The 21,197-nt window shown below is 32.2% G+C and overlaps 1 protein-coding gene across 4 annotated transcripts in view; it reads left to right on the forward strand.

The window, feature by feature from the left end:
- LOC129958951 (uncharacterized) overlaps window positions 1-21,197 on the forward strand; it is a 383,569-nt gene that overhangs the window by 344,745 nt on the left and 17,627 nt on the right. For all 4 annotated transcript variants that reach the window (XM_056071704.1, XM_056071703.1, XM_056071705.1 and 1 more), the window contains 4 exons: window positions 209-505; window positions 1,726-1,902; window positions 13,000-13,859; window positions 14,554-14,677. In XM_056071704.1, coding sequence (XP_055927679.1) covers window positions 209-505; window positions 1,726-1,902; window positions 13,000-13,859; window positions 14,554-14,677 — 1,458 coding nt within the window. The remainder of the gene's footprint in view (window positions 1-208; window positions 506-1,725; window positions 1,903-12,999; window positions 13,860-14,553; window positions 14,678-21,197) is intronic.

Genomic DNA, 21,197 nt, shown 5'->3' on the forward strand with positions numbered 1-21,197 from the left:
TTCGAAACGGCTGGTAGTCATTGATATCGGAGGATAAATTTTAATCCTGAGTGAGAAATAAATCACAAGCTTAATCCTAATAAATTTCAAAAAAAATTTCGCAAGAATTTTTTTAGTTTGAGATCATTATTGCTTCAGAATTTGTTTGAATCTCTTGTTTTTGAAATATCGTGATTGAGGCCTATAAATGGCTATTTATTCATTTCAGTGGTATGCACTATTTGAAGCCTCACAAGTCTCCTCGCAAAGTCCAGTTGAAGGAAGTCCACCACTCTAATGAGACAGCATCTATCAGAGTCATGACTCCAGATGGCGTCACTATTGTCCAAACCAATGAGAAATCAGCTGCTAAAGGACCCCACAAGCGTCGTCCAGCACCTCCTCCGCCCCCGAAGCAACCTCCGAGACGACCTCCCCCTCCCCCGCCGCCCGTCACGCCACCCCCAGATGAAGTGGTCGTGATAGTCGACAAAGCAGAAGTACAGGAGAAACTTCAAGATCTGTCGTAAGTGATCGTCTATTTCCGATTTTACCATAATTATGAATTCTGTTACCCAACTAAACCGGCAAATGTTTTGGAGGACAACACATAATTTTCCTTAGTTAGAAGTCGACTTCATATTTATGGGATACTTTTACGTTGACTTTAAAAGATCTTATTATTTAAAAAATGTAATTAAGGAATGCATTTTATTATATGACGTAGTTTTACAATTAATTTAAAACTGTTTATTGGATTTCAGCCAAAAAATCTATTACACTGTATTTGGAAAGTTAAGAGTAGGAACCTCATTGTGTTTTAGTTTGGGCTGTGAAAGATAGCAGTGCTTATGTAATTTTGGGACCCCATACTTATGCCGTTCTTACATAAAGAGTGCCGGTATTGTTTCTGTTACATTGCTGCATGCAAAATAGGATAAATGCTGTGAGTTTTGAAGCTCCAAGCTCAGGCGACTTCTCAGTTAAAGCTTTACTTTAATTTGTTATGATGATTAGGGGTTCTTTCAAATAATCCTAAAACAAAAATAAAAACTGTATTCTTGGAACAAATGAATTATTGAGATGATTAGAGCATTTTTTTAGTTTCACAGAATGTTTTGAAAATTCAAATAAAGACAAGTTTTTGAAGATTGCAAATGGTAAAATAAATTGTACAATAAAAAATGATTTTGATCCATTTGTTTAATAATTCAAATGAAAAGGTATTGATTATTTTTACTTAGTCTTGTTCACGAATCACTCGTTTATGTGGGATCACTGCGTCAGTATATATATATTTGAATATTATACAAAAAAATATAAAAGGGAGGATTCTGAAATATGCATAAATTGTGCTTTCAGTTGATATTCTTACTGGAATTTTTTCACGTACTATAAGTTTTAGGGAAAATGTGTTAAATAGATCGACTGATGCTGATTGTGTTGCAAATGAATGATATTTTTTGGAAGTATTTGATTGTTTTAGAATTTCCCATTTTTGTGTCTTTAATTTTCACCCTGCCTGCTACCTCATAAAATAAAATTTTAAAAATGACATTACTAACACTGTATTAATTCATGTGAAGCATCGTATAGCAAAGGATTCACATGAAAAATTGAATGACCGGATAGTGGTAGAATTAATGTAAATATTCACGGAATTCTCTCAAGAAACGTACCATCAAAGGAATTGACTTTACTGTGATAATATTCATAAAATATTTGATATTATTTATTATGCAATAGGATTGACGTCCAAAGAGAGCTTCTCTGTGGAGACTCGGAATGTCCCGATTTGCCCTTGCCGCCACCCCCCACCTCGGAGGGCAACGAGATCATGAATATCTCCGATGAGCCATTGCCTCCACCCCCGGATCCACGAGATGTCGACATTCACCCGAGACTGCTGGACAGTACATCTCTGTAAGTAAGCAAATATGAATGCCTCCAACGAATCTGTCAAATATGCTTTTGAAAAAATCAATTATTCTATAAAAACTTGCTCGTCACTTCCAAACTATTTTACGGATTTAACTAGAAAAATACTTCGTGAATAAAATGAGATAAAAATACTTCGTGTTAAAAATAAATCAGATGAATTAATCAAAATTGAATTCAGATCATGTTGCCATCTAGGAATGCAAGTGCAAGCTATGTTGATTCTTACAAGCATATTTGACAGAAAATGATACGTTTTGTTTGAGTAGGTGGAGCGTTCTATTGTATTAATTTAAAATTTTCCCCCCACATTCAACTTCTTTGTCACAAAGTGGACTCTTAAACTGTGCTTTATGTAGAAAAAAATGGAACTATACTTGTTTCATGTTTGGAATCCATTTTTCATTCGTTTTCTCTTATTTTTAAGCTCGATTACTTGGGACATAAAATATTTTAATAATTTTTAAGTTTTTAGTGTCAATTAAGCTAAATTAATTTTAAAAAAATTTTTTATATATATATGTGTGGCTCTGCTTGTTACTGAATTTGAGGAAAAAAGGATTTGAAGAGTCTATAACATTTTTATAATAAATTATAAAGATTAAACAATAAAAAAGCAATTCAAATGTATTATCTTGATATAGTAATAAGTGATTCTTAAAAATAGTTTTTATAAATTTAATTTTTATTCTGTAAGTTTGTTCTCTTTCAGAAATATTCTAACATTTAACCACCAGAAAGGTGAGGGCTCTTAAAGCGAAACTTTAAGTTGTAACGTTCATTTAGTTCAATTATTTCCATTTCCACTTATTGTCTTTTATTTATTGTATATTTCTCTTATTAAGGATGTCATCATAATTTTGAAAACGAAAAAAGAAAGAAAATGTTTGAATTGGTTGGATTCTTATTAAAATTTGACCTAAATCCAATGTGTGTGTTTTTAATGATGCTTGCATAAATTGGTATCTTTTGAGCATTACCATTTTCTTTGAAAAATTTATGCCAACAATTACTTGGTCTTTAGAGTTGTGACAAGAAGAGGCCCTACAGGAATATGGAACATTTTAAGTACTTTGATTCCATTATTGTTCGACTTCTTGCAAACAGTTAAAAAATTAATTCGATGTTGCTAAGAAAAGAAGGGGGGCGTAACAAGTATAGCTTCCAAACTCAATTCTATTTTAAACATTTTAAGAAAATTGAATGAATATCTTTCGTTAAATTGCGTTTGTTTGTCGTTAATCAATAGTTTTTGCGATATATTTCTATATACCGTACATGAACATTTGAATCGCAAAATGTTTTTGTCATTAAGATTGACAAGTGTTATGAAAATAGGTCAGATTATTATTAGCTCCTGATTTTGTTTTAACGCGATTACCTTGGTTCACTTCGTAACTTTCAATATTTTGTACTTAAGGAATTCATTTTTTAGAGCTTTATGCGAATTTGTTATGGCTAATTTTCCATTCCACTGGAAAAGACGGCGAAAAAGGAAATGAGTTGTTTCAACCAAATCTCCCTTCTTTTCAAAACTTGACGATGCTGAAACAAAAGTTTCCTCCTGGATTTTGATCCTGTGAAATGTCGCTGCCCTGTGAATTCCGTTCCCTTTGTAATGTGGAAGAAGAAATGATTCCACCATACAATTCTATACTGACTCCCATTAATAAAATATATAGTACAGGGTGTCCATAAAAGAATTCCGGGATTTAAAAAAATCATATCGAGTTACCGATATGGTCAGATCAATTAATTTTGAAGAAATCCCTAGCTCATCAAATTTTATTCGCACCAGTTTCAGTTTGTTTGTTCAACACTAGGTACCGTGGCGCATCATTGACCTTGAAGTAACGTAACAGACGCTTATGATTTTTACTGATAAGGCCACCTTTCATGTAAGCAGCACTGTGAACCGACTTACACTTCTTGACAATTGCTAAGGAACAAATGATTTATGCAAAATTGCGTCTCAGACAGCTGACCAATAAAAGTAAATTCAAGTTGAGAGGGCGTGGTAGACCAAGACTCGTTATCTGTAGAAAAGACATTGCTTACAAGCTCATGATTCATACAAAAATTATTGCAGTTTGATGTTTGACCCAAAGTAGTGCAGGGTGTTGTAAAAGTTTTTCTCAGAAATTCTGTTTGGTTCTTGCAATAATTAAGAGTAAAATGTCAGCAAGACATCATTTGTGTGCCTACGATCCTGGACGAGCAGTTGGACGACTGGAAGCAGGTCAAAGTGTCACCACTGTAGCTGCTGCAATGGATGTATCAAAGAGTGTCATCTCGCGGTTAAAGAAAGCCGCTGAAGGTGGAAATGCTTTGCAAAAGCATGACGGGGGTCGTGGTAGGAACACCACACCTTTAGAGTATCGTTATGTAGCCCTCGTGGCAAAAAGGAACAGAAATTTAACTCTTGGCCAGATAGCTACAAACCTTGCAACTATTACCGGTACGCACGTCTCTGCAAGAACCATCACACGGAAATTAAATCAAGTTGGTTTGTATGGACGGAAGCCTGTTCGTTGCATCCCGCTTCAACCACGCCATCATCGTGAGAGATTACGCTGGTGTAAGGAACATGTTGGTTGGGATATCCAAAATTAGTCCAGAGTGATGTTCTTAGACGAATCTCGTTTCAGTGTGACAAGTGATTCTGTCCACCATTTATTGTGAAGAGAACGTGGAACACGTTATGCACAACAGTTTGTTAGTGAACGTGATCGGTACGGCCCAGGCATGATGGTGTGGGCATAATGCAGAATGGTAGAACACCGCTTCACATCTTTGAGCGAAGAAGCGTTACATCGCAAAGGTATTGCTGAGAAGTTATTCTGGATCATGTTTGTCTTTTTAGGGGTGCTGTAGGTCCAGACTTTTTGTTTATGGACGATAATGCGCGGCCACACAGAAGCGTTGAGGTATCGGGCACTCTGCTAAGTGAAAATATTGTCCGTATGCAATGGCCTGCTTACTCTCCAGACCTAAAACCCATTGCATATGCCTGGGATGCTCTTGGCAGACGTGTTTCACAAAGAACCATCCCTCCCCGAACAGAGCAAGAGCTCAAAATCGCCGTGAGAGAGAAGTGGGACAATATCCCCCAAGAACTCCTCGATAGAGAGCATGGCGAATAGATGCCAAATGTGCATTAGTGTCATCACATATCTTACTGCATCATTTTGACCTGAAGATTGATTTTTGTGGGGCTGTTTGGAAATCATCCAAGGGCATCTTTATTAATTTTAAGTTTTTAATTCTACGATGTGTCGATATCTGCACCATTTTGCACTATAATAAATGCACATCCTCCCTACTAAATATGTACTTAGTTTCATTTCTTCAGTCATTGTCTATACTTAATTATTCTGAAAAACGTAACTTTTCCTTAGCAATTGTCAAGCAGTGTAATTGTAGAATTTGGTTTTCACATCTACCTCATGAGTTCGTGGAACATCAAAGTGACTCAACGAAAGTGAATGTTTGGTGCAGCCTTATGCATAAACAAGTTATAGGCCCTTTCATTTCTATAGAAAATTCTATAAATGGTGGTGTCTACTGTGAAATGTTAAAGGAGTATGTTTTCCCTTTGTTGGCTGATATTAAGGCGGTGAAGGTCTTGTCAGCAAGATGGGACTTCATCTCACTTCAGTTTGCGGGTACGGGAAGCATTGGATCCTCGATTCGGCAACAAGCACATTGGGAGGGGAGGGTCTGTTTCTTGGCCACCAAGAAGCCCTATCTGATTTCATTAGATTTTTTCTTCTGGGTACATGTCAAGAATCTTGTTTACGCCGAGAAAATTCAGGATTCTCAGGCAAAGGACACTCCAGACATGCTGGCTAGGACATGGGAAGAAATTGAATACCGTTTGGATGTGTGTCATGCCACAAACAGGACACATATTGAAATCTACTAAATAATAAAAAATTGGCCCCCTGGAGTTCTTTTATGGAAGTATTCTTTAAGAGTTATTAAAAGATGTTTTCACTTTGCAATTCACTCTCATTTAGTATAGATAGAAGAAAAATAGTTTTTATTGCATCGCACCTTCAGTCATTTTCTTTTACTAAAAGTGTTTTTCCATTAACTAGTTGAGATAGATCATGTGTTATATATCTGAAACGCGAAATAAATGTATCCATTTTGTTTTTGAAAACCTTTAGTTTGAATCAGCTTTCAAAAAAGCAAATTCCTCTAAACATATTTCATTATTTGAACTGAAAAAGGTATCTGTATGTTTTCTTTTTTAAAGTAATCATTTTCTCTACTTATGTCAGCAAAAAAGTTAAAATATTAAAAATTTTATTTATATGCCATATAAATTTAAATATCTGACGCTGTTGAGTAATCATAAAAAAATTGACTATTCTGCTCATTTATAACAAACATAAACAGGCGAACTGAGTGGCAGTTAAATCATAAACTCTTAATAGGTTGCCTTTAAATTTGAAATAATGGTTAGAGTACTAGAAACAGGTTTTATTGATGGAGGTAGGATTTTTTTTTTTTTTTTTTTTGAGTCTTTACTTCATTATTGATTATTATAATTGTAGAATTTTGATATGAATTTTTCTCAAATTTATTACCAAGTAGCACCACTGGTATAGAATCAGAATTTAATGATCTATCTAAAAAATTTAGTTTTGAAAATATTAAGATTATTTATTATAATCAGAATAAGAGCAAGATTTTTCAAAACTCTAGCCCATTCGAAAGTGAGTGAAAAATCGGTTAACATTGTTAAGTTTCACTTTAAAAACTTTTCGATGGGATTTTTATATTTGGAACTAATCGATAACTCCTCGTGTCAAATCAGTTTTTTTATATTAACGATTTAATGTGCTGTTTTTGATTCTTTTGATTAAAAACATAAATTTCCTGTGGTGTAATTCTTTTTCTCATCTGAAGTAGGAGAATCGAATTCTTGCTTCCTTCCCACAAAGCTTAGCTACCGTATCATTTATGTTTACGCATCAGCGTTGTTTCTTTCAACCCTGCTTGAAAGCACGCATCACTGGTTTGGTGAAGTTAATAGCTACTCTCTCTCTCTCTCTTGCAGGTTTCGTCATCCAAAAAAAAAGTACTTTCAGGTATTTCCTGCTGTGACACAATCGTTCCCTAGTTTCATCTACTTATCGAACGATATTGTTTAATTTCTTGGTTCATTCAAGAAACAAAAGATTCTGCCTTGGAATAGTTTCTGATGATAAACAGTCATCCAACTCTTAAGAAAACATTTATGTTTTTAAATATTAAATCGGAGAAAATAAATGTAATAAAAACGGCTTTTAAAAATGCTCTTAGTGTGCCAAAAAGTAGAAATTTTCACTCTAATTATTTTCTGCGTTTTAGTTTTTTAATTTATAATTCAAAATTATAAATATTATGGAAACCTAAAATCATTTTTGCCCAAAACAATTCTCTGCCACGTACCCTCCTGATATAAAATCAAAATTTAGTTTAATTAATGAATTAATTAAAAATATTAGTGTAGTTTATTGACATTGAAAATACGCGAGTGAAAAAGAGATTGCAAAAATCTTTTGGTATTTAAAACTAGACAGGGCATAAAAATGATTTGTTAACCGTTTGATCTTTAAAAAAAATCTTTTTAAATGTTATGATTCTTATGAGATTGTTTTAATATTTATTTAAAGCTATTTTTATTCATTGCTTTTACACTGTTAGTAAAATGACAGAGCGTCACTTTAAATTTTGGGCTTTCACACATTTATAGTCGCGTATGTGATAACTCGTCTTCTAGGAATGTTCGTTCTGCATCAGAATTTCACTTGCATACATGCGAACTTAAATACATTGGACTTATTAATATTATGAGTTGGTGAATAGTTCACTTTTTTTTTCTTTTTTGTGATATAAATTATTTAGAGCAGTTGCATTTATTATTTGTCTTTTGTAGAACTTGCATATATTTCATATACTTGACGAAAGCCTTTAGTCTAAATGCAAGTTGAAAGGCAGGCATTTATTTTAAAATCTATTTCGATTTCTTTCCTATATTTTGAAACCTGGACGGTGTAATGGCAATTCATTCTTTAGACGGTCATTCCTTTCATAACATTCTTCTCAAAGTGCATTAGATATTAGAATATAAATTTAACACTGCACCCAGCTCTGAAAAATGAAATGTGACTAATTTTCAGTGTCTTCATTTAAAGAAAGTGTCATTGAGCACCACCGTTACGGTAACGCTGGACCTCTAAATTGGTATGGTTCTCAAACAGTTCATGTCCTGTGTAAAACGATGATTTGTCAGGGAATCATTTTACTAAAACACATTCGTGTTGGTGAGTGCAGACTGAAGGATAAAAAATAACGGTCATTCTCACCTTGGAACTATTATGGGCGAATGGCTTGAAGTGGTTGCTTCCCGTTTCTAATTGGCCTGCACTCACTGCCGTTTGAGCATGCATGGAATACTCGGGCATCGGGTTGTTACATGTTATCCATCCTCTAAGTCTATTCCAGAACTTCGCTTAGTGCTGTTTCAACAGAAATGACGTACTCCAAATTCATGATCTGACATTGTACTGACCATCTTGCAATATATAGCACGCGTTCTTATACGTGTTCATAGCAGGGCTGACCATCTGGGGGTGCGGCGGATGCTATGCACAGAGGCCATGGAATTGAGGGGACCCTAACATGATCAAGAACTAAAATAATATTCTAAACAATAATCGTGGATTGGAAAAGGGAAGGAAAAAAATTTAAAAAAATATGTTTAAGTGGATATAAGTTATCCAGGTTTATGGCCAAATATAGTAACTGATAAGTTTAGAATGTTGTGTTAAACCCGGACCTGTACAACACAACGGTAGATCGTTTTCCGTTACCCACATCACAGCTGGTTAAAGTATTCAAAAATGAAAGACTAGATATTTTGTTTCTATTGTATAATATTTTCTAAAAGAAGAGGAAATGAACAATCAACAAGATTTCTAAGTGGCTATAATGTGACTGAAGGTAGCTGTCAAATGTAATTCAAGATCATGAGCATTCTATTTGTCACTTTTAATTTATTTTTTGCTTGGAAAGACTTACTAAACCGACTAAATTTGTATTCGACTATTGATAAAATAAATCAAGTTACTGCAAGTAATGAAATGAAACTACTTTAATTATTATTTCAAAGAATTGCAAATGTAATTCTGTTTTTAGCATGTAATAATTTTCCACTTCGAGGAACTTGAAATAATAAAAATCCCTAGTAATGGAATTTTTTTAAAAAAATTTAATCGAATTATTAAATAAATACGACTCTGTGCCAATGGATAATATAAATAGAATAAAAATAATTGGAAATCGAATTACGCACCATTTAGCTCATAGATAAAAAAAAATTATTAATTCTGCGTTAAGAAATGAAGTCCTTAGAAAACGTAAAGACGATATAAAAGCCACCATGTACTATCCAAATTTATTTTACTCCTGATATTTCCGATAAGGAACAAACTTCAGCCATTATTAGTTATGCAGATTTTGAAGGAAAATATTAATTATAAATGAGTCATTTATAAGGTTTATTGAAGTTACTAATATGATTAGAAAAGGACTGGAAAAAAACCTTATTGAAAAGATTGAGCTAGATTTAGCTGTTTTGAATTGTAGGGAACAGGCATATACATTAAAGGGAAATATAAAGGTGTAAAATCTAGAATAATTGTTCTAAATCGCCGCAATTTATGGGCCTTGCCTGTCACTTTCTTTTAATTTATTAGTTTGTGATGCCGCTTCCAGCAATATATCAGTGTGTGTGTATATATATATATATATATATATATATATATATATATATATATATATATATATATATATATATATATATATATATATATATATATAAGGAAAAAGATGATATTCCTAAATAGCAGAAGATGAAGTTATAGAAAATCCGGTAGAGGAAATTAGATGTTATTTTTTAATTCCGTAATTGATATTGTTATTGCACAAATAGAAGATTTAAAAATATTTCAAATTAATTCATGTTTTCCTAAATGAATCATTTCTATCATTAATTTTGAAAAGCATAAATCAGATAAATTTCCAAAAAGTTTTTTAACAAAGACGTATATGAAACCTAATTCAGGAAATTGATTTGCTATCGATTCAAAGGAACGCACAAGACATATAATTTATTTCTAAATGCATTTATCTGTATTAAAACTTTTCTTTACTACAGAAAGTCCTTTCAGCAAATTAAAATTAATAATCTTCGCATTGTGCGAAACACTTAAATGCATTTGTTATGTTAAGCACTGAAAAAGAAAGTGAGAAAAATTGTAATTTTTCTGAAGTAATTAATAGTAAAAACGAAACCACGCATTAAATAAACATGCAATAGTAAATAAGTTTGTAATTTCTTTTTTTATTTGAAAAAATTTAGGGCCCCAGGGTTCATAGTCAGTCCAGGAACACTCTTATACACCTGAGTTCCAAAACCTGTTATATTCATTGAGTTGAATTCGGAAACGCGAATTGAAGCGATTTCGGAATCGAATTTTATCATTCTTCAGGTCGATTGATTTTCTTTTATGTAATAATTTTGCGACATTTTTAATATTTCGTAACACTTTTTCTATAAATTTATTCATTTTATTGTTCAATTAATTTTTCTTCGTGTTGTTCATATTTGGCACAGTTTATTATTTTATGAAGTTCAGATTTTGCTCTGTCGTGTCTGTTTAATTTAATCTGTTTGTAAGTAAAAAAATATTGAAATAAAACATTTAATTGAGGGTGACCTTCAAGAGAATTGGTGACAGTATCTATCGCAGAAAAGCAAAACATCTCACTTCCATACCAGTAAAAACACTTATCGAAACGCTCTTTCATTCATATTCTCTGACAATCTAATTTTTTATGAAAAGAGAATAAGAATACAATGTTAAGGAATTATTAAGATAAATTTTGTAATGCCCCACCTAATTTACAGGAGACATAAATATTCTAACTGGGGAGTTAATTCTGAAGAAGGATTCTAAGTGCTACAAAAGCTCAGCAATTTTCAGTTTCATCTTCCTCTTAAATACAGCTTCTTTCTACTTCTGTCATCGTAATGCTTGTTCCTTATCGTTGTATTGGACATGATTTTATCATTTGCCTTCATTCACAATTTTTCTCTGCAGTATTAAACATTTGTATAACGACAATGTGCAGGTTTTATATGTTATTCAATTGACTATAATAAGTACTAGCAATATGTTATGAAATAACCGATTATGAAACACGTCTTCTAATAAATATGAAGAAACTCCTTCATTCTGTTCGACTATTTAGTCTTGGATTTCTATATCGAAATATTAAAATTGACATAAAAACGAATTTTGTGTTGATTTTAATATTGTATTGTAATCTAATAGACGAAACTTTATGAAAGACTGCTTAGTGTTTATTAGTTTCTTTGATGCATCATTTCATTACGAGATAATTAAAAAAATTAAATATTCGAATTTAGTCTTGGGAAGAAATTTAGAATTTACAAATGTTTTAAATATCAATTTCTCTTGTTATTTTTCTGTTAAAATTATATTAGACATTGCTTTTAAATCCTAATAATGTGCAAATTGTACTTTTGATGATCTCTCTTTAAATCATTCGAAAGAAAAATTAATAATGTTTTATGTTAGCCGAAAATAATTGTATATTATATAAATTCTCAAATTATATTATAATATTCATTCATGTCTATTTTCTCTGTCTTCGAAATACAATTAAAGAAAAGATAAATAAAGCTGTAATTTATTATCTCATCCCTTCTTGCAGATAAAAGGCGACGAAACACCCTAGGATATGGGGTCAGTGTCCATGCATTTTCTCTATATGTAAATGTGGCGAAACCTTACTTTCTGATTAATACAGCCAACTATTGAAACCAGGATCTCTCTGACACTTTTTTTCATACTGTTTTAGAAATATACAGTATTAGTATTATTAACCGTATGCCATTGACGAACAATAGTTCTATCACTGGCTGTTAATCATTTGGATGCGGTTTAATACAAAGAAACTGATTTTGTATTTTTGAAGCCTTTTTTCAATTGTAGTCATAAAATCACATACCAAATTTCATGTATTAAAATCATTGCGTTTTTGAGTTATCGTGTTACATGTTTGTGAAAGTACTGACTGATCAACACCTTGCTGGATTTGGTTCCAAAATTTAATACACCTGAGATGTTTTATCTGTTTAGCTTTCTTTCTTCGTCTTGTAGATATCGTGTTAACTTACAACTAGATCTGCAAACGAATTTGAAAGTATTAAGAAAAGTGACGAAGTTTAAATGATTCTCCATTTAATTTCTATAATTCTGTCCATCTAAATGAAACAAAACAAAACAAAATTATAATAAACTACCCTGAAGAGGCTTTTCTTCCGTAAATTTTATCTCGGAGCCTTCTAAACTTGAGACAACAGTCAATTGCCTATTTGATTATTTGGCCCCAAACATATAACCTGGTAAATTTCATACAAGCTGTTTATTGCTTTTTTTTCTACATGCAACATGCATTCTCCATTTCGCTGCAGGTAGTATTTCTCTTATTTTATTGGATACTGGTACTTGCATCATTTTTTAAATTTCTTTGTTTTAAATAATTTGTATTAAGCGAAACTTTATGTTTACTGCAGGTGTGTGTGTGTGTGTGTGTGCGCGCGCGCGCGCGCGCGCTTTTTCTTCATTCGTAGAAACTGTCGTTATACATAATTTAATACCATAGTGTATATCTATATATACCATATCATTGCATGCTTGTGTAAAATCTATGGTGGATTTCGAACTGCGAAATATTGAAAACAGTTGATCCGAGTACTCATTTCATTTATTTTTTAGTAAATAAAGTATTTGCATTATGTTATATAAACTTATTATCATATTGTATATAAGATGAAGAATTGATCTTCCAAACTTCATTTTTTCCTTAAAACGTGCTTATAAAGTTTTAAGTTTATGAAATATTTGAAATCATTAATCTTTTGTTTTCATTTATTATTTTTCATCTATTAAGTAGAATATTTCGATGTTTTTTTTTTAATATCAATTTGTTTTATAGGATATATCCTAAAAATTCGTATATGTCCTACCGAAGTGAAAGGAAAATTAGTAGACAAGGATTTGATGGAAAATACCGTCGGTCTTTTCACACTTCATCATCATCCGTGGACCTTACAAAATGCGATTCAAACTTTCAAGATGGTAAGAATGCATTTTCTCCCAGCAGTTGGGAAGAAATTCATAACATTAGGCAACATGGCACAACAGTGATATTTCATTCAGATTGCCTGCAGCCGGAAAGTCGACTGCAGAGAAGTAGCTCACAAGATTGTGTGCTAGTTGAAGAAACCACAAACAATGGTTCAGATCACATATCAAATATTATTAGTGAACAGAACTCTGAAAATCAGTCATCAAATTGTATACATTGCCCTGAAGTGCAAGAACGTCAGCAACAGTCAGTGCCATGCCAGCCAACTAGTCATGAGAGAGTTGGGTTTGAAGTTCAAAATTCCCCTTTAGACTCGCGTCAGAACTCGCCAAAGGAATGTCATCACACCAAAGGAATGTCATTAAAATCGACTATTAATGATGTTATTTTAAACTGTGAAATCTCGGATAGTCCCTGTTCTTCCTCTTTAGATAATGGAAAAAAAACTTTGGCAGATAGCTTAATTAGTACTAAAATAGACGCAAATGTTGATCTTAATCAGAATTCTGTGAAAAATAATAAAAATGATCGATCCAAAAGTTTCAATGGGACTGATGTTAACAATCGAATCAATAGTGCCACTCAAACTACAGATACACCTAGACTCCAAAGGAAGTACTGCAAAACGAAAGCAGAATTAGAGTGTGAACAGTTATCTTTGGATTTTATTCATCATTATGGAGATATTGCTCTGAAGAATTTATTGGGTAAGCTAACCATCTGTTGTTTATTAATTATTATGATGAAAACTTTTAAATAACATCCTTCTGAAAATTACTATGTAATTTCTCTCATATCGCGTATAGCAGTTTTGAATTTAAGTTTTTGTCGTTATTTCCGATTACCAAAAAGAAATATGCATCATAATTTGACTTATTTTCTATGATGTTGAAACTTTTCTTTTTATCAAGCATTGTGTAAGAAATATTGCCTTTTTATATTTTTGCTTTCTAATAATTTAGAACACAATGCTATATTTGTTGAAAACAAAGATGTTACTGATTGTTGTGCTCAAATTTTGTCTTGCTGGTTAAAAATCCATCTTCTCTCCATGAAATTAACCTAAAATAAAAAATAGGCTGTGAGAACTGATGTTTTTAATTTTATAGATGAAGCATCCTATTTTAGCAAATATTTGTTTTGTTTTTATGTATACTATTAATGCTTCTGTCGTTATATACTTAAGACGGAGCATATCCACCAACAATTTCATTAATGGCATTTAAAACTGCAGCAAACCTTTCAACAGCCTGTTAAGATTTTACTGATAGGGATCTGCTTTTGACGTTGACAAACTTTATACTATACTTTGAACATTACGAAACGACTTTCTGAAACCATATTTTTGCATTATTAAGTTTTTTTATTTGTATTACTAATTTGCAATGAATTTTTTTGTAGTTCCTGAACCAAATCACAAAACTATGTCTGACTACATAGAAGGGCTTCTGAATTTAGAATTGGAAAAAAACGGACTCCAGTCTCGCAATTCATTTTCATCATCTAAAAATCAAAATGATCACAGGTACATGATAATTGAAATTGTTACATTTGTATGCTCTTTTTAAAATATAAAATCTAGTCAATGAAAAATTAATCCTGTTATGCTAATATGTTGCAGAGTTATTACATTCTTGAATGAAATTCGCTATAGTTATTAATAATTATAAAATGTAATTAAAATTTCATTGCTGTAATTAAAAAATGTTACATTTTATTTCAAAATTAACAATGTAGTCGCCCTCAAGGGCACATCTTTTGAAAATTGTGGTGATCACCCCGGAAACTCTTCTTCTCTTGTCTGTCTTCTATCATATTCTTCTTTCCAGCATATTATTCCTTCCCGCTTCAAATACATTTGAGGGGTACTCCATGAGAAATTCTTACTGTTTGCTTTTTACTTCCCATGGACAACAAAAATTTCCATGTTTGGGGCTTTATTCTTTCTTTAGGACAATAGCGCATTCTGCATTTGTCATCGAAAAAACATCAGTGGCGATATTAAATAAGATTTTTTTAAAAATCGGATGATCTTTCTTTCAAAATTCTTTCTTCTGCTGTAGGAAAAAAATCTTTAATTTCTTTTTCTTTTCATTCTCTTTATATATATATATAATATACAAAGGACTTTGAATTTGTGACAAGGTGTAATTGTAGAGCCAAATACTGACAACTTTGGAATCTGATATTTTATGTGTTTAAAATGTGACAAATATTTGTTTTTTCAAAATCAAATAAGAATAAAAATATTGTTACATAGCACATAGTAACGTTGAATATGACGAAACTGCTGTCCAGAAATTAGAGTTGTATTTTTACATTGCAGAATTAAACCTTGTATACTAAAAACTTTTGTCCTGCTTCAATTGTTTGAACATTCTTGAGCAACTTGTCTTTCAGTTCCTTGATACAAGGCCAGATTATCATGTAGGCAAAATAAGCTACTTCCTTGGGGCGCAAAGAATTTTTATATAAGGGAGAATTTGTGGTATAAGAATATTTTTATTTATTCATTTATTTTGATTTACAAAAGCGTTATGCGTGGACATACTCTAAATTAAATTAACATTCGGCTAAATTTCTTGTAGTATTTACTTCTAATTTGTAAGTTTTCTAATTTACCTACAGATTAGTAAAAATTTATTTGTTTTAATTGGCTGACTGACTGAATAATTTCTCTTCCATCATAAACTAAAGAAAGAGAAAAGAGCTTTTCCTGCTATCGTAAAGTGAAAGAGAAAAAATTGCTTAAATAGTTAGAGAACTAGGGTTTGCTACTTTTACAAGAAATCTTTCGGGGGGGGGGGAATTGCAGGGTACGTAGCGTTCTTAAAAATAGCTTATTTTTTATGGTCTTTATATAAGGGTCTTAAAAGTGTTAGTTAGTTTTGTCCTGGTATAGGATTCAATTTTCTTTGTTTGTCTCATCTTTCAATGAAATGTGCTGATCATAAAGAAGGAAGTGATAGTGGTTGCTGATTCATTGAGTCCAAAGGTTAAAAAGTTTCTCCTATAGTAGTAATAGTATGCATGCATGGAGGAAAAAATATCTCTTTCATTGACCTAATTTTTCATTTTAACCTCTATTGCTTGCATTGGTCAGGGGGGGGGGGAATTTCAGGGTTAATTTTATGTTTTGACCAGAAATACATATATAAAGTTGGTTTAGCTGCAATTTAAGCTCACTGTTGCACTTTTGTTTCATGGTCACTCCTTTGTAGAATATTTATTATATTTTAACATTTTTGTGAATAAATTATTTAAAAAATTTTACTGCATGTAATTTTTGTTCAAAAGTTTGGTTACAATATGTTGAGAAAATGTGTATTCAATTCACTGTGACCTTACAAAAGTGAATACACTGAACACACATTGAATGGTTGAAGGCTTTCAAAAATACATATAAAGTGAAATGCACATGGTGCTCCAAAGAATTTGACATTTCTATTATGTCAGAAGCAACTGTAAAAGTTGAAGACAGAATTTTTGGAATCGTCTAAGCTTAAAAAATTATCTCTTAAATTCTCTAATCATAGATGGTTAGAAAATGCACCAATGAACCTACATACATTTGAATTCTGGCAAGATTTGATAAATTTTGTATAATTAGTTGAAAGTGGTAACTTCCCTAATTTACCTGTAAATCATTTTTCACTTTTTCTTAAAGTACTAAAGATAAATTAGTACCTGTGAAGTTCATTTTTTTTTTTTCACATGAGGTGCAGAACACATTAAGCCATTTCTTCTAATGTATCGTAGTGATGGCTGGCTGTTGCATTTTTGGGCATCTGATATTTATAAGTTAGTAAGTTTTAAAAGGAAATGTCTTAGCTAAAATTTCTCTTGTAAATAGCTTATATAAATTTAATTTTTCTGTGACTGAATCTTATTCTGCAATTGATAAAGTGAATATAGGCAAAAGAGGAGATAAATTATTTGAAAAAACGCATTCCAAAAAAGAAATATCTTATAAAAATTATCAGCTTTTCAAGCGTGCCTGTTAGAAATTTGTTTTAAAAATGGTGGCATGCATAATAATTAAGTCCTCAATAAATTATGCTTTAGTAAGAAATGTTATATGTATTGACCCAGTATACATGGCAGAGAAAACTAGTAGATTTGAAAACAAAATGAAATGAATTCTTTTGTACTTGCATCTGAAAAGACAAACATATGAAGATGAATGTGATGCTATTCTAATAGAGTATATAGATTTCTTGGAAAATGCTATTAACTATACTTACACAATTTCAAGAATTTTAATGTCAGAAAAATTAGATTGGATGATTTTTTTATTCCTTTATTTGAAGGTAGTAAATTTACAAAACTATAGAAGGTTTTGAAAAATATTTTCATTCTTTCTCATGAACAAACATCTATTGAAAGAGGATTCATTATTAATATTGAGGTGGAAAATTTTAATGAAATATCATATTTCACAGCGTTTATTCTATGATTATTTAAAGCAATCTGGTGGAATTAATAAACATTACTAAAGAATTGAATATCAGCAGCCCATTCAAAATATCGTCTATTTTTGGAGGGACAAAGAGCTAAAGAAATGATTGCCAATTACTTAAAAATAAGACATGAGAATCTGATTCGTCAGTCACTTTACGAAAAAAAGAAATCTTTCTTGGAAAATTAAACTGCTGAAATTGGCTGTAATGCTAATGGACTTGCTCAACAAGCTGAGCAAACCAGAGACGTTTCACTGTTAAAAATTCTAATGAGTTGTATAAAATTATTAACGAGAAAATGGGAATAATCGAAAGAGATATTGAAATTTCTATTACTTACGTTCTTAACCTTTTTTCTATTAAGAAATTGAAATGTTAAAGCAGTGGCATTGTCATATTTTTTCTTTTCTTAATACAGATTGTAATGTAAATAAAGTATTTCAAATGTCTATTGAAAGTGCTTGAATTAGATTTTAATGAGAAACTTGCAGAAAAACGTTTTAAGTAACTTAGCTTTAATGTTCAGGGAAAACATGCATGTTGGTGGTATTCTATGTTTCTTTTTTTTTTTTTTAAATGAATATGGTTTTTGTTGTTGTTGTCTTAGTGAATTTCATCATAACATCATTAGTTCCATTATCAAAACCACTATGATAATGTTGGTTCTTAATTTATACCTCGAGTGCTTAAAAACTGCTTATTTTTTGTGATAAAATTTCACTATTCACCCTGAAGAAAAGGATATTCACTCCTCCTTCCTTAACCTTGTGCCGAGAGGGTGACATTATGTTTTAAAGATTATGTATTTTCATTTCTTGCCTGTCCTCAATTATTAAACCAATAATTTATGTCCTCAATTAGTAAACCAATAATTTATATGTTCGGAAGTAAAATACTTTCATATGTAATATATTTTTTAAATTACTTCTTTGTAAAATATTTTAATACACAAAATCCTTTTATCGTCTGAAGTGTTTTTAATACAAATGAGAAATTTAACTGGACCAAATGATTTTTAAAATCACCGATATAAAGCACAGAGAAAGATTATAGTATAGTCAATACCCAAATTAGATGTTTGGTTGATTTTTTAAAAAACAACTAACATCGAAATTAAAGAAGCTGCTTGTAAATTTAGAGAATATTATTCAGAGGAATTGAATCTGAACTGGTAATGAGATGGTGTATTTTAAAATCTTTAGTCACAATTTCTCCACATAAGTGAAGAAAAAGTAGTACATGCAAGGGATTCTTATAAATTGAAGTATGATAGTATGGTACAATCTATTTTTCCGAATGTAATGGCTGCGATAAAAATTTACAGAAACGTTATGGTCACAAATATAAGGTGCGAACAAAATTTTTCGAAATTGAAGCTACTGAAAAAGTGTTGTAAATCATCAAAAAATCAACAGCATTTGAACTTTCTGGCTATTATTGACAATAAATATGATGTAGGGGGAAAATATAGATTTCCAAAACTTACAGAATTTGTATTTAAAATGAAATAATATTTCAATTTTTACTATGCAAAATTTCATATTGCATAATATAGATTGAAATATAAAATCTGAATTGTTATATACAATAACTGTTTTTTCTTTTTAAATTAATTTTAATGCTGATTTTTTTCTTTGCCAGATCCTCTAATTAGAGAATATTTAGAATGTGTTAAATTTTTTACATCTTTTAAATATTTTGCTTAAAGTTAAATAATTATTTCATTTTAATATAAATTTTTACTTAAACTCTTTTATTGAAAAATAGTTAAGAAAATCAAATTTTTGTGATAAATTTTTAAAAATTAAATTTAACTTTTTAATAATTAAGTAAGATAATAATTTAATTATTTATAACATGCATTTTTAAAATTTATTACAAAATTTTATTTAAATCTGAAATTTAAGTTTAATAAATGTATCATGTTGTGAGAGTTAAAGTAGAGGGGGTGAAAACTAATTTGCCTGTTGGTCCCTGCTTGGCTTAAATTGTTTATGGGGCCCCTATTGGGTGGTGTAGGAAATTGGCGATTGGAAAAGCATGCCCCTGAGATGTGCATAGCCTAAGGAGCCCTAGAGGGCTTAATCCGGCCGTGCCCGATGTATCAACAGCCGGTCATATACACTTTCTACAAGCCAGTACTAAACACGAATCGAAACCAGTCACATACTTTTGATGGAAAAATTTGTCCTACCCGGCATGCCAAGAAACAAATCCTATAAATTAAAACCAAGAAAATCGTATTCTGAAGCACAAAACTGTTTTCTTCAAATGCTGATCACATTTGCAAATATATAAATACTGATGCACAAGCTACACTGGTGGACAAAATTAAAAGATGGAAGACATTTTCCCAAATATCTCAAAAAATACTGAATATAAATAAAGGAAATTTGGTATGGATATAGCTTATACCATGATAATAAAGTATGCAAAACAAAAATGAAAGTGCCATTCACTGGAAAGACCTATTGTTAATAAATCCAATGTAGTCTGAACTTAAGGATAAAATATGACAATAAAAGTGAGGCTTGTACAGTGTGTGTTGCCTCTAGTATGGTGTATGGTCACCCCTGACAGACAGATAGCATGCACAACGAGTATGCATGCTGTTAATAAGGGAGTTAAGGAGGGGTTGTGGAAGACCCTCCCATTCTTCCACCAGAGCAATTTTTAACTCTAGAATGGTTCTGGGGGGAGGTTGGCGCGTCGCAATAGCTCTCCCAAGAGCATCCCAAGCATGTTCAATAGGATTCAGGTCAGGGGATTTGGCTGGCCAATCCATTCGTTGAATGTCCTCGCTTTCCAGATACTCATCAACCATGAGAGCCCTATGTGGTCGCGCATTGTCGTCCATAAAAATGAACTCAGGGCCAACAGCGCCCCTGAAAAGACGCACATAGGGCTCTAGAGCCTTCTGCCTGTACCTCTGGGCATTCACGGAACCATTGTCAAACACATGGAGCGGTGTGCGGGTATCTTGCATGATCCCTGCCCAAACCATGAGTCCTCCACCAGCATAATGGTCCCTTTCGATAGTGTTGCTGGGATGGTATCGGGTTCCAGGTTCCCTCCATATCAATAACTGTCCAGAATCAGGTTGTAGACTGAATCTGGACTCATCGGTGAAGAGAACATTAGCCCATTGAAGCTGTGTCCAATTCTGATGTTGTCTGCACCATTCTGCACGCGCTCTTTTGTGGGAATGAGTGAGTGGGATGCAAATAGCGGGCTTCCTGGCATACAACTCTCTTTCATGGAGTCTTCTGGAAACTGTCTTACTCGAAATTGATGTTCCTGTAGCAGCCGCGAGGTCCCTAGACAATTGAGTGGCTGTAGCCGTCCTCTGGCGCTTAGCTGAAACGAACAAATACCGGTCGTCATTGGCGGTTGTAGCCCTCGGGCGACCTTGTCCTGGTCGTCTGCATACTGTCCCACTAGTTTTAAATTGACTCCACAAATTGGAAATGACGCTTGGTGTTATATCCAATTCCTTAGCAACCTGAGCTTGGGACTGGCCTGCCTCAAGTATACCCACAATTCACCACCTCATACCGTCGTCTAAACGATGATGTTCACTCATTT

Source organism: Argiope bruennichi, chromosome X1, assembly GCF_947563725.1.
Source record: "Argiope bruennichi chromosome X1, qqArgBrue1.1, whole genome shotgun sequence".
NCBI lineage: Eukaryota > Metazoa > Arthropoda > Arachnida > Araneae > Araneidae > Argiope > Argiope bruennichi.